This window comes from Elgaria multicarinata, chromosome 3 (assembly GCF_023053635.1).
Source record: "Elgaria multicarinata webbii isolate HBS135686 ecotype San Diego chromosome 3, rElgMul1.1.pri, whole genome shotgun sequence".
Classification (NCBI taxonomy): Eukaryota; Metazoa; Chordata; class Lepidosauria; order Squamata; family Anguidae; genus Elgaria; species Elgaria multicarinata.
Window position 1 is genome coordinate 151,032,915 of NC_086173.1, and position 11,937 is coordinate 151,044,851.

The 11,937-nt window shown below is 43.0% G+C and overlaps 1 protein-coding gene across 1 annotated transcript; it reads left to right on the plus strand.

The window, feature by feature from the left end:
* Positions 1–1,333: 1,333 nt before the first annotated feature.
* LOC134395546 (vomeronasal type-2 receptor 26-like) lies at positions 1,334–11,264 on the plus strand. The gene is made up of 5 exons (XM_063121709.1): positions 1,334–1,615; positions 4,271–5,068; positions 6,964–7,191; positions 8,378–8,504; positions 10,375–11,264. The coding sequence occupies exons 1-5, from the start codon at positions 1,334–1,336 to the stop codon at positions 11,262–11,264; spliced, it is 2,325 nt and encodes a 774-aa protein (XP_062977779.1).
* The last annotated feature ends 673 nt before the right edge of the window (positions 11,265–11,937 follow it).

Consider the following 11,937-nt stretch of genomic DNA (forward strand, 5'->3'; position numbering starts at 1 on the left):
TCGTCTTTAAGCAGGGACACCGAATCTCTCTTTTGTGGAAGCTGCTCCCGGGGAGGATGCAGAAATGCTGAGACACCATTTAGCCAGTGCACAATCTGCCACATCAAATTTGTCTAATTTTAAAGCCATCCAAATCAGTGGGCATCACTACATCTGCAACATAGTTAAACTTTCTATAGTGTGAAGAAGTAGAGGGTCCTATACCATGTGTCTCCTTCAGGTCTACAAGCAGCAAGAGGAGGGGAAGTTTTCCATGATAGTCCACATGGTTGCCCTCTCCAGGTGTATAGCTTGCTCTTGTGGTAAGAGGCAAATGGTTATGACAACACCTTGGACTTGTCCACACAGGCGCTTTGCCCCTGGATTGCTTCAGCGTGGCGGCACGCTGTCGACATGATGCAGCCGCCACTCCGAATCAATCCAGGGGCAAAGCCCCGAAGCTCCTCACTAAAGAAGTCAGAGATTTACCCTGACTTTTTTAGATCAGAGCAAGGCTTTCGCGCCTCTGCAGAGCCTTGTTAAGGAAAAATAAATAAACTTTAAAGGGGGGTTGGAAATCCTGCCAGGGAGAGCGCATCCCATTCCTCCCCCCTTGTTCCACCCAGTTAGCTGTAAATGTAATCCTTCAGATTTACAGCTAACCTGCCCCCCAAGCCCCCATGTCAGCCCCATTTTCCCATTAAACCCCCCACTAACCAGCACGGATGCTCCCAGGCACCCCCTGACTAGCCTCGGGAGCACTTGGGTGGGTGGGTGCATCACCAGCAGTGCCTGGAAACCCTCAACTGCGCTCCTTCCCATGTAGATGCTGGGAAGGAGTGTCAATGCAGCTGTGCCCCAGCTCATGCCGCAGTGTGCAGCATTATCGAAGTCGTATAGATGAGGGCCTTGTTGCAGGCGGTTCTCCATTAGGCACAACCAATAATGTTGGGATCAGCTCTGACGCTTTATGCTCTCAGATTGATTTAGCATGAAGGCTAAACCAAACATTACACAAAATGTGTGTCCCCCCCCCCCACCGCATTTAATGGGTTCATTTAAAAAACCCAAACAAACAGATGCTGGGAAGTGTTGACAATCAGGCTCAAAACTCCTTGGTTTGGAGAGGGGAGGGGGAATTGAACCCTTTTCCTCCCTGCCATGGTGTTGACAAACGTTGCTGCCCTAACCCTGTGATTTGCAGTGGGAAGAAAATTCCCATTCACATCAGTTGAATAGGAGTATGGTTCTAAGAGATTTCTACTTTAATAAGTGTTGCAGGAATTGTTATCTGTTTTTATGGAATGAAGGATAAAAATCTGATGGCATCCGTTTTTGTTGCAGTGCAAAAGGTATGCATCAGTGGCACATCCTTCCCTTCTTGTTTGCCATTCATGAGATCAACCAGAATCCAAGGCTCTTGCCCAATATCACCCTGGGCTACAACATCTATGAGAACTATTTCAACCCAAGAATGACTTACGAGGCCACGGTAGACCTGATGTCTCTTGGGCAGCAGCATGTTCCAAACTACAGATGTGGAGGACAGAATAAACTCTTGGCGGTCCTTGAAGGGGCCAACTTTGAACTCTCCAACCAGATTTCAACCATGCTGGGCATCTACAAAATCCCACAGGTAGGAACGGGGTGGGTGGGGGATGTAGACTGAGTCTGCTGCCACTTTGCAATCTTTCCAGAAGAGTCCAGAAGGTGGCCCTGGGTGGACATCACCAAGTAAGGCCAGAGAAAGGCAGCACTTCTCAAAAGAGCTGAATATGGTTTGAGAGAGGTTTAACTTCCCCTAGAATATACAGGCTCTTCTGTCAGCTCTGCATGGGGATTTCGGGTATGATATAGCTTTCGATATTGAATTATATCCAGACCCAAACTATCACACCTAAGTCCCATTGTAACCATGACTTAACTTTTTAATGGCAATACAACCTCTAATGTACTAATGTACCAAGACTAATGTAAGCCATCCTGGAAGCTATAAAACTGAAGGGTGGGATATAAAATTTCAAATGTAAGTAGACGTAAACAAGGACCGAGTGCATGCATTATTACTAGAGATCTCTGTTTTCAAATTGCAGTCAACTATTCTCTCGAATGACAGCAACCTGTTGGAGTGGGTTCTCCATTCTGCACGTTAGATTCATCATGGCATATGCTTTTGTGGCAGGGTGAGAGGGAATCGCACCAATGGAAGTTGGAGAGAAAGGAGAGACAGGCTCTGGTGCTGTGGTTGATATACAATGAACGTTTTATTGTTTCCAAATTTAAAATGGCTCAACGTTTCGGATTCAAAGGAATCCTTCCTCAGGAGCTAAAACAAATAAATTGCAAATCCATTATTTAGTATAAAAGAATGAGGACAACACCCATACAAATACGATAGAAATTCAGGATAAAACAATACAATGCAATTTCTTGCTCTATGCATAAAAATTGGCTGTTAGAACAAGAAATTGCATTGTATTGTTTTATCCTGAATTTCTACCATATTTGTATGGGTGTTGTCCTCATTCTTTTATAAATCAGAAAATGACAGAAACTCGTAGTCCAAACCCAATAATTGATCAGGGTAAAAATCATCATCCAGCCAAGTCTGCCACAGAAGCATTTCCTTTCCAATTTTTAAATCAGGATTTTCCCATAAAGACAATTGGGCATGAGAAAATGGGTCGAATTGTAATGGAGGTGATATTCCATGCCATGCCTCTCTAACAGCCAGAATTGTGGGAGGTGCTTCGTCCATTCGAATATGTTGGGAACCTAGGGCCATCCATTTGGGAAGAGGGTCCAAACAGAAAGATTCCAGAACTGATTAGGGTGGAAAATCGAAATGAACTGGAAAAGACCAAAAACTAGTAGAGGTAAACAAATAAGCCTGATGGTATAAAGCAAGGTCCTCAATTGGAAGTTGCATCTGTTTCAGAGATATTTGTGGTGGAGAGCACCCCCACAACACAAACACACGAAATGTATGAAGCAAAGCATTGAGTTTATGGAAATATTTGCCAGATATTAATAAAGTAATCCCATATATAACATAAACAGAGACATGGTATTCATTTTTAGTGTTAATACCATGCCCCACAAACTCAGTTTTAATGATGACCATCTATCTATATCTTATGCAATCATATTAATCAACTTATTCAAATTTAGTTTAATAAATTGAGATATAAGACTGGAAATAATTATTCCCAAGAATATAAAGTATTAGATTGTAAGCCTATGCGGCAGAGTCTTGCTATTTACTGTTTTACTCTGTACAGCACCATGTACATTGATGGTGCTATATAAATAAATAATAATAAATAATAAAAAAAATAAAGAATTCTGGGCACCATCAGAATTGCCTACGAGTCAACACACCAGTAGATGTATTTTCTCCAACTGGCCCCGAGACCTTTCCCAGATTGGAATTCAGCACTTGGACTGAAAAAGGTTCCCTACCTTTGAAATAAGTCAGCAAGAAGCACGCTCCACTGCACTGAGACTTCTGGAGGGTCTCAATGGGCTGCAAAACTTATGTTCACGAATATGTCAATTGGAAATATTAAATGAGCATACCTCATATGACATATAGGGTGACCGTATGAAAAAGAGGACAGGGCTCCAGTATCTTTAACAGTTATGTAGAAAAACGAATTTCAGCAGGTGTCATTTGTATGCATGCAGCACCTGGTGAAATTCCCTCTTCATCACAACAGTTAAAGCTGCAGGAGCTATACTAGAGTGACCAGATTTAAAAGAGGGCAGGGCACCTGCAGCTTTAACTGTTGTGATGAAGAGGAAATTTTACCAGGTTCCCCATATATACAAATGGCACCTGCTGAAATTTCCTTTTCAATACAACTGTTAAAGATATAGGAGCCCTGTCCTCCTTTTCATAGGGTCACCCTATCATATGAGTTATATTAAAAATGTCCTTTATCCTTTACATTTGGAAGATGTAATCTTGTGTACGTAACTCAGTTATCAAATATAGTAACTCAGATAGAAAAGGCCGGATGGGATGGGTCTGCTGTGGGGTAGGAATACCCAGGGGTTTTTTTTTTAAATGAGGAGATAATGTGTGGGCAAAGTGCTATAAAACGGGCCTGCAAATGACTTACAAGGTGGGAGAAACAAACCTTCGAAGCATTTTAAAATGCAGGAAGGATTATTATTTTACAGTATCTAAGTGGCAATTTATGGCTGTTACTGATATTTTAGATTAGTAAACAATTGAGTGTTGTCCTTAAAAGCCAGACAAACACTTATCTCTTTCACTTTTTAATAGGTCAGTTATGGTTTTGTTAGTCAAATCCCTAAGGACAAGCAACAGTTTCCTTTTATCTACCGGATGATCCCAAAATCAGAACCTCATTACCTGGGGATTGTTAAACTGCTCCGCCATTTCAGATGGACGTGGATTGGTCTTGTTGCTCCAGAGAATGACAGTGGAGAAAGATTCATGAGCACCTTCATGCCAGTGGTCATAAACAGTGGTATTTGCGTTGCCTATTCCAAAAGTATCCCAGCGACACTGAAATGGGAAAGACATTTCAACCTGATATTATATTTGCTGGACACTCAAGTTAATGTAGTTGTTTGTCAAGTGGACACCAATGCCATCTTAATTCTAGCACTAATCATGCAAAATATTGAAAAGGTGAAAAAATCAACTGTAGGAAAAGTATGTATTACAACAACTTTGCAGGACCTCAGCGTGAGAATGTTTTACAGGATGATTGATCTCCAGCACACTCATGTTTCTTTGTCCTTCTTAATCAAGACACACAAAAGGACACGACACGATAATTTTGATGCACTTCTCTTGGCTATCCAGCAGTTTGGCACGAAAGCATTTCATTGTTTCTATTCAAGAGACATGTTGTCTGTGAAAGTCTGGAAAAGATGCAGAGAAAAAGAGAATTGGGACAACCTGCCCCAGGATGTGATTGAAAGTATCCTCTCTCAAGACACCTACAGTATTTACAATTCCATCCAGGCTGTGGCCTGGACCTTACATGCTGCGTACTCATCCCATTTGAACCGGATGGGGATGGTGGGTGGAGACCGGCTGGGTCTTCAAAGGGTACAGTATTCCTTCTCCTTCACAGAGAGTTCCTTTGTAAATCACCATTCATTATAGGGCTGTGCAGAGACTTCCTGATTTCTTCAGAGGCTGCGTTGGAGGTTCCAAATCAGTCCCAATCTACCTCGAGCAGCTTATGTCCCAGTGCGACCCACTTCAGTTCCTGAGCTGAAGTGAGATCCGAACATCTGAAGCAGGTCAGATGTTGTGTGTTCCCAGGCACAAGGCCGACCAGGACTCCATTGGACTCCATGTTTGCCTTTCTCCCCACTCATCAGGGGATCAGGGGTCTGGAAACAAAGCCCTATGAAGAGAGACTGAAAGAACTGGGCATGTTTAGCCTGGAGAAGAGAAGATTGAGGGGAGACATGATAGCACTCTTCAAATACTTGATAAGTTGTAACACAGAGGAGGGCTAGGATCTCTTCTCAATCCTCCCAGAGTGCAGGACACAGAATAACAGGTTCAAGTTAAAGGAAGCCAGATTCCAGCTGGACATCAGGAAAAACTTCCTGACTGTTTGAGCAGTGCGACAATGGAATCAGTTACCTAGGGAGGTTGTGGGCTCTCTCACACTAGAGGCATTCAAGAGGCAGCTGGGCAACCATTTGTCAGGGATGCTTTAGGGTGGATTCCTGCATTGAGCAGGGGGTTGGACTTGATGGCCTTGTAGGCCCCTTCCAACTCTGCTATTCTATGATTCTATGATGCTCCTGCTCCTCATTCCCCCCTCTATGTTCGCCTCCTGAACCGAGAGAGCCTTTGCATCTCTCCTCCCATGAGACTTATCTGACCCATCTGGAAGCTGCCTGTCTTCAATGAGAGCTGCCATTTTTAAGAAAGATGGCAGCTCATCCATTTCCTAGATCTAATTTCAAACTACAGCAGCTGTAAAGGGCCATTTCCAGAAGCTCCTCAGGCCTGGTCCCCTCCACTGCAGCCCAATCCAGATATAGACTGAGGAGGGCCGAATTGGCCTGCTTAGGTACAGGATCCAAATTTGGATGCAAGGCAGTGCACAGACCTAATTAATGGCTTTGTTCTAGGCAGAGGCATCAGGAGAGGCAGATGTGGCAGAGTTGCGGGGGTCTGTGAGGTGCCCAAATGAGCAATCCAGGTTTGAGTTGCCCAGCAGAATGGGGCAAGGCAGCTGGGACAGTATGAGGATGCTCTCGGTCCTCCCCTCAACAACCTGATTACCTCAACTAGCTGGTGTGGTCTGAGATGGGTTCGTATTGCAGCCTCCTAAATGGATTGGGTTGGGTCACTTTAAAATTTTTGAACAGGTTGCCCTGTTGGGAGTGGCCCAGGACTTCATGGCCTCGGTGGACTGTCCCAAATGATATCAGACTTACTTACATAGCAGGAGGACACACTCTGGTTCTCCTTCTTTTGCCCTGGATGGGATGCTGATAATCTGGGGATGGAGGTATGGAATGCGGTTGGTCAGTCATTGATAAATCTCTGCCTTGATGGCTTTATAAACTTACCCCATTTTTCCTAATAATAGGACCAGCCCCTGGTGTCAGAACTCTCCTTAGGATGCCAAATAAGGCTTATAGAACATTTTTATTACCTCCCCAAAATGGCAAAACAGAAAAAGGAAATTTAGAAAGGGATCTCAGGTGCATTGTAAACATAAATAATGAAAACAAAATTCATAGCCACTATGAGCTTGGAAGAACTGGTTGTGATGAGACCTCCTAATGAGTCAGGCTGAGATGTTTCCTAAATGCACGTGCTTCTCTGTGACAGGGCTGGGTAGCATGTGGCTCTGTAGATGTTGTAGGACTGTAACTCCCATCATCCCCACCATTGGTTATGCTGGCTTGAGCTGATGGGACTTGCAGTATAACAACTTCTTCCCCACCTCTATTTTTTTTTGGTCACTCTAGCTTCACTCTTTCCTGAGAAACTTTCAGCTTTATAATACTTCCATGGACGGAGCTTATTTGGATGAAAATGGAGATCTGGCAGCCAACTTTGATATCATGAACTGGGTGATGTTTCCCAACAAGTCCACTGCTGGAGTGAACGTTGGCAGTATAGAGAGACTGTCCTCCTCTGAGATAAAGTTCGCCATTGATCAGAATGCCATTACGTGGCCCAGAACGTTTAACCAGGTAGGGGAAACCACTCGTTTCCTTTGCTCCCTTTCATATCTAGCCATCTTAGCCATTTCTACTCACAGGTAGGCCTCACTGAGCGCTCCATCAGATGAGCATTTTATTGCACATTCGTTACTGGGCACAACACCTCATTAAATTGTCACTATCTCCTTTAAACTGCCACTCTTTTAAACTGACTCGTTTCTGCATGAACACCAATTTCACAGAAGGTAAACTAATGAGGCTCAAAGGTAAATAACTTCATCAAGAAACTCTCTCCTGCTAATGGCAGCCTTAAAGGGGAAAGCATGACATTCCAGGATATTATAGAAAATTACAGAAAATCCCCCTAATTCCCAGGATAGAACAAAAAGCAGGAAAAATCCAGGGATATCCTAATAGTAGGTCACCCTAATTATGCCCCCTGTCAGTTTTACTAGTGATCTTCCCGTGGGGAGGGTGGCGGGAGGTCTTCATGTGTTCTGGTACTGGTACAGTCTTTAAAGCCACCTCCTCAAAAATATAATTTCAATATACTTTGAAAGATAGAATGAAAGTGCATTATTAAGTAGGTGGGCTTAAATGGCATACCAGAACAGTGTTGGTGTAAGCTGCCTTGCAAGGGCTTCCACCCTGAAAGATGACCAAGAAATGTTTTAAATGAATAAAACAAATAAATAAATGGTGGCATGTATAAACCATTTGCCCCTAATGTTTAAAGCCACCTCCTCAAAAATATAATTTCAATATACTCTGAAAGATAGAATAAAAGTTAGAATGAAAGATAAAATGAAAGATAGAAAGAACAGTATTGGTGTAAGCCACCTTGCAAGGGTTTCCACGATGAAAGATGACCAAGAAATGTTTTAAATGAATAAAACAAATTAATAAATGGTGGCATGTATAAACCATTTGCCCCTATGGTAAACAGCTTCCTGTAATATGCCCTCTTTTGTATCTTGTCACACTAGGCAGGGCTCCTTCAGCTTTAACTGTTGTGATGAAGAGGGTGCTTCACCAGGTGCTACATGCATGCAAATGACACCTGCTGAAATTCCCTTTTAAATACAACTGTTAAAGACACAGGAGCCCTGTCCTGCCTTCCATAGGGTCACCTCCATGATATAAATCATTTTCAATTGTAAATAAAGCCCCCGTTCCACAACGTTATGCTTGATGCACCTTCTCTTTATATGGTTAGACAGTCCCTTTTTCTAGATGTACTAGAAGTTGCCTGCCTGGATACACCAAGACAATTAGGGAAGGGGAACCCATCTGCTGCTACGATTGTGTCCCATGTCCTGAAGGAGACATCTCCTCCCAGGAAGGTAAGAGACTCCAGAGCAAGGAGCTGCCCTTGAGAAATAGAACAAACACCCACTCGCATGTGGCTAGGAGCTATACGAGAGTGACCAGATATAAAAGAGGGCAGGGCACCTGCAGCTTTAACCGTGGTGATGAAGAGGGGATTTCCCCAGGTTCTCCAAATATACAAATGACACCTGCTGAAATTCCCCTTTCAATACAACTGTTAAAGTTACAGGAGCCCTGTCTTCCTTTTCATAGGGTCACCCTATCATTGGTATGCATGCAGCACCTGGTAAAATGCCCTCTTTATCACAACAGTAAAATAGGGTGACCATATGACCGGATTTGCCCGGATTTGTCTGGTTTTTTGATGGCAAATCCGGGAGGGGGGAGGGGAAATCCGGATTTTTTTCTCAAAGAGCAGCTTAAATGGGAATTAACAAAAATGCTTATAATGCCGTCATTTTTAAGATAAAGACATGAAACTTGGCACAATGGTAGCTCTTAAGAAGGGCTTTAGTCTTACCAAATTTGAAACAGATCCGTTCATCCATTGATTTTTTAGGAATCTTTAAAAAATTGAGATTTTAAAATTATTATTTTTAAAATTGTCATTTTTAAAGTTAAAGAGATGAAACTTTGTACCATGATAGGATTTAGGTAGCACTTTAGCCACACCAAATTTGAAACAGATCCGTTCATCCATTGATTTTTTTAGGAATTTTTTTAAAAATGAGGTTTTAAAATTATTATTTTTAAAACTGTCATTTTTAAAGATAAAGAACTGAAAGTTGGCACCATGATAGCTTTTAGGTAGCGCTTTAGCCATACCAAATTTGAAATCGATCTGGGGCCAGTAGCAAACCCTGTTAACAACAACAGCAGCTTGCAATGAGTGAAGATACAGTCAGAAAAGATATTTGAGGGAAGGGGAGAATGTAACACACAGAGTATAGCAAAAGCTTCAAAGTACAGCAAAACCTACAAAAGTAGGACTGAGTGAAGTTAATTTCAGATACATTGAATCTCTCACTTGTTCTTTATTTCAGTGATTTTAACATTAAGATGTTATGTAGAACAGATTTGTCTTAAATGTGTGCTGTAAAATCAGACATGTGACCAAGGCTATGTTTGGGTGGGCACGCCCCCTTGGTACTGGACACGGACCATGTTGTCCTCCTTTTTGGTTTCCAAAATATGGTCACCCTACAGTTAAAGCTGCAGGTGCCCTGCCCTCTTTTAAATCGGGTCACTCTAGTATAGCTCCTGCACCTTTAACTGTTGTGATGAAGAGGGAATTTCACCAGGTTCTCCATATATACAAATGACACCTGCTGAAAATCCCTTTTCTATGCAACTGTTAAAGATACAGAAGCCCTGTCCGACTTTTCATATGGTCACCCTAGGTAATATTGAATGCTGCCCCACATAACTCAATAAGCAAGGGATCCAGTCCTGCTTATGTCTGAGGCTTATCCTGCAGAGACCTGCCCTGCTTACATGTGAGTAGAAATGCAAAGGCTTGATCTGCTGATGTACGGGTGGACATGCTGCTCTTGTTTACTTCTGAGCAGGCATGCAAACAGCTTGGTATTTGAGATGTTATTGGAAAGTCCTGCTGAGTGATTGACTCCGGCTTACGTCTGATTAGTCTTAATCAGTAGTGGTGACATTTTTGGCAAGTGCATAGATGGAATGCAGTTTCAGTGGCTATTTATCGACTTCCAAAAGATAAGTGCTTTCCCCGGTTTCGGAGACAAAGTGGGGCCTGCAGAAACCACAGTGGGTCAGAGGAGCACCACACCTCTTTTAGGGAATGTAATAAACCACAGACTATAATTGGTGGAAAGCAGTTTACGTAAATGCTGCTGCTGCTGTTGTACTTTTCAGATGCAGACCATTGCACCAAGTGTCCGGATGACCAGCATCCAAACAAGGACCGAGATCAATGTGTTTTGAAGCTTATCAGCTTCCTCTCCTACGAAGAAACTCTGGGAATCACCCTAGCTTTATTTGCCCCAATGTTGTCCCTAACCACTGGCCTTCTCTTAGGCATCTTCATTAAACACCGAGAAACTCCATTGGTCAAAGCCAACAACCGGGACCTCACCTACGTCCTCCTCATCTCCCTCCTGCTTTCCTTCCTGTCCTCCTTTCTCTTCATCGGACGACCCCGGAAAGTGACCTGCCTTCTCCGACAAACCGCCTTCAGCATCATTTTCTCAGTTGCCATCTCTTCTTTGTTGGCCAAAACTGTCATGGTGGTGGTGGCATTTATGGCCACAAAGCCAGGGAACCGGATGAGGAAGTGGCTGGGGAAGAGTGTGGCCAACTCCATTGTGATTTCTTGTTCCAGTGTCCAGGTGGGCATCTCCATTCTCTGGCTGGGAATCTTTCCTCCATTCCCAGACTCTGACATGCATTCCCAGCCTGGTCAGATCATCCTGCAATGTAACGAAGGGTCTGCGGTCATGTTTTATACTGCCTTTGGCTACATGGGCTTCCTGGCTGCCATCTGTTTCATGGTGGCCTTCCTAGCCAGGAAGCTGCCCGGGGCCTTCAATGAAGCCAAGCTGATCACCTTCAGCATGTTGGTGTTTTGCAGTGTTTGGGTGTCCTTTGTGCCGGCCTACCTGAGCACCAAAGGGAAATACATGGTAGCTGTGCAGGTCTTCTCTATCTTGGCTTCCTGTCTGGGCTTATTGGTTTGCATCTTCATTCCCAAATGCTACATTATTGTACTGAGGCCAGATCTGAATAACAAAGAGCATCTAATGTAGGCTGACCATATGAAAAGGACAGGGCTCCTGTATCTTTAACAGTTGTATTGAAAAGAGAATTTAAGCAGATGTCATTTGTATATATGGGGAACCTGGTGAAATTTCCTTTTCATTGCAACAGTTAAAGCTGCAGGTGCCCTGCCCTCTTTTAAATCTGGTCACTCTAGTATAGCTCTTGCACTTTAACTGTTGTGATGAAGAGGGAATTTCACCAGGTTCTCCATATATGCAAATGACACCTGCTGAAATTCCCTTTTCTATGCAACTGTTAAAGATACAGGAGCCCTGTCTGCCTTTTCATATGGTCACCCTAAGAATCTAACATTGAAACTGTAAGATGGCGCATGATTTTATGTTCATTTCATGCTCACTCTCAAGGCATATGTTATCACCATGGTGGTAACATATGCCTTGAGAGTGAACACATTTGTATGCTATTCTAACAAATCTCTTCCCACCAAATACATCACACCCCAAAACTAGTTGATGATGACAACTGCTTGATGAAGCTGGAACAGCCACAGGACATTCAAAATAAAAGAGTTACAACCTCACTTTATCACAACCTGAATCTTAATGAGATTCAGACTTATTAGACTTGTGAGCTGAAAACAAAATTTGTGTGAGATTCTACTTTATATCTCTGGAATCTGGAACCTCATCTCTCCTCAGA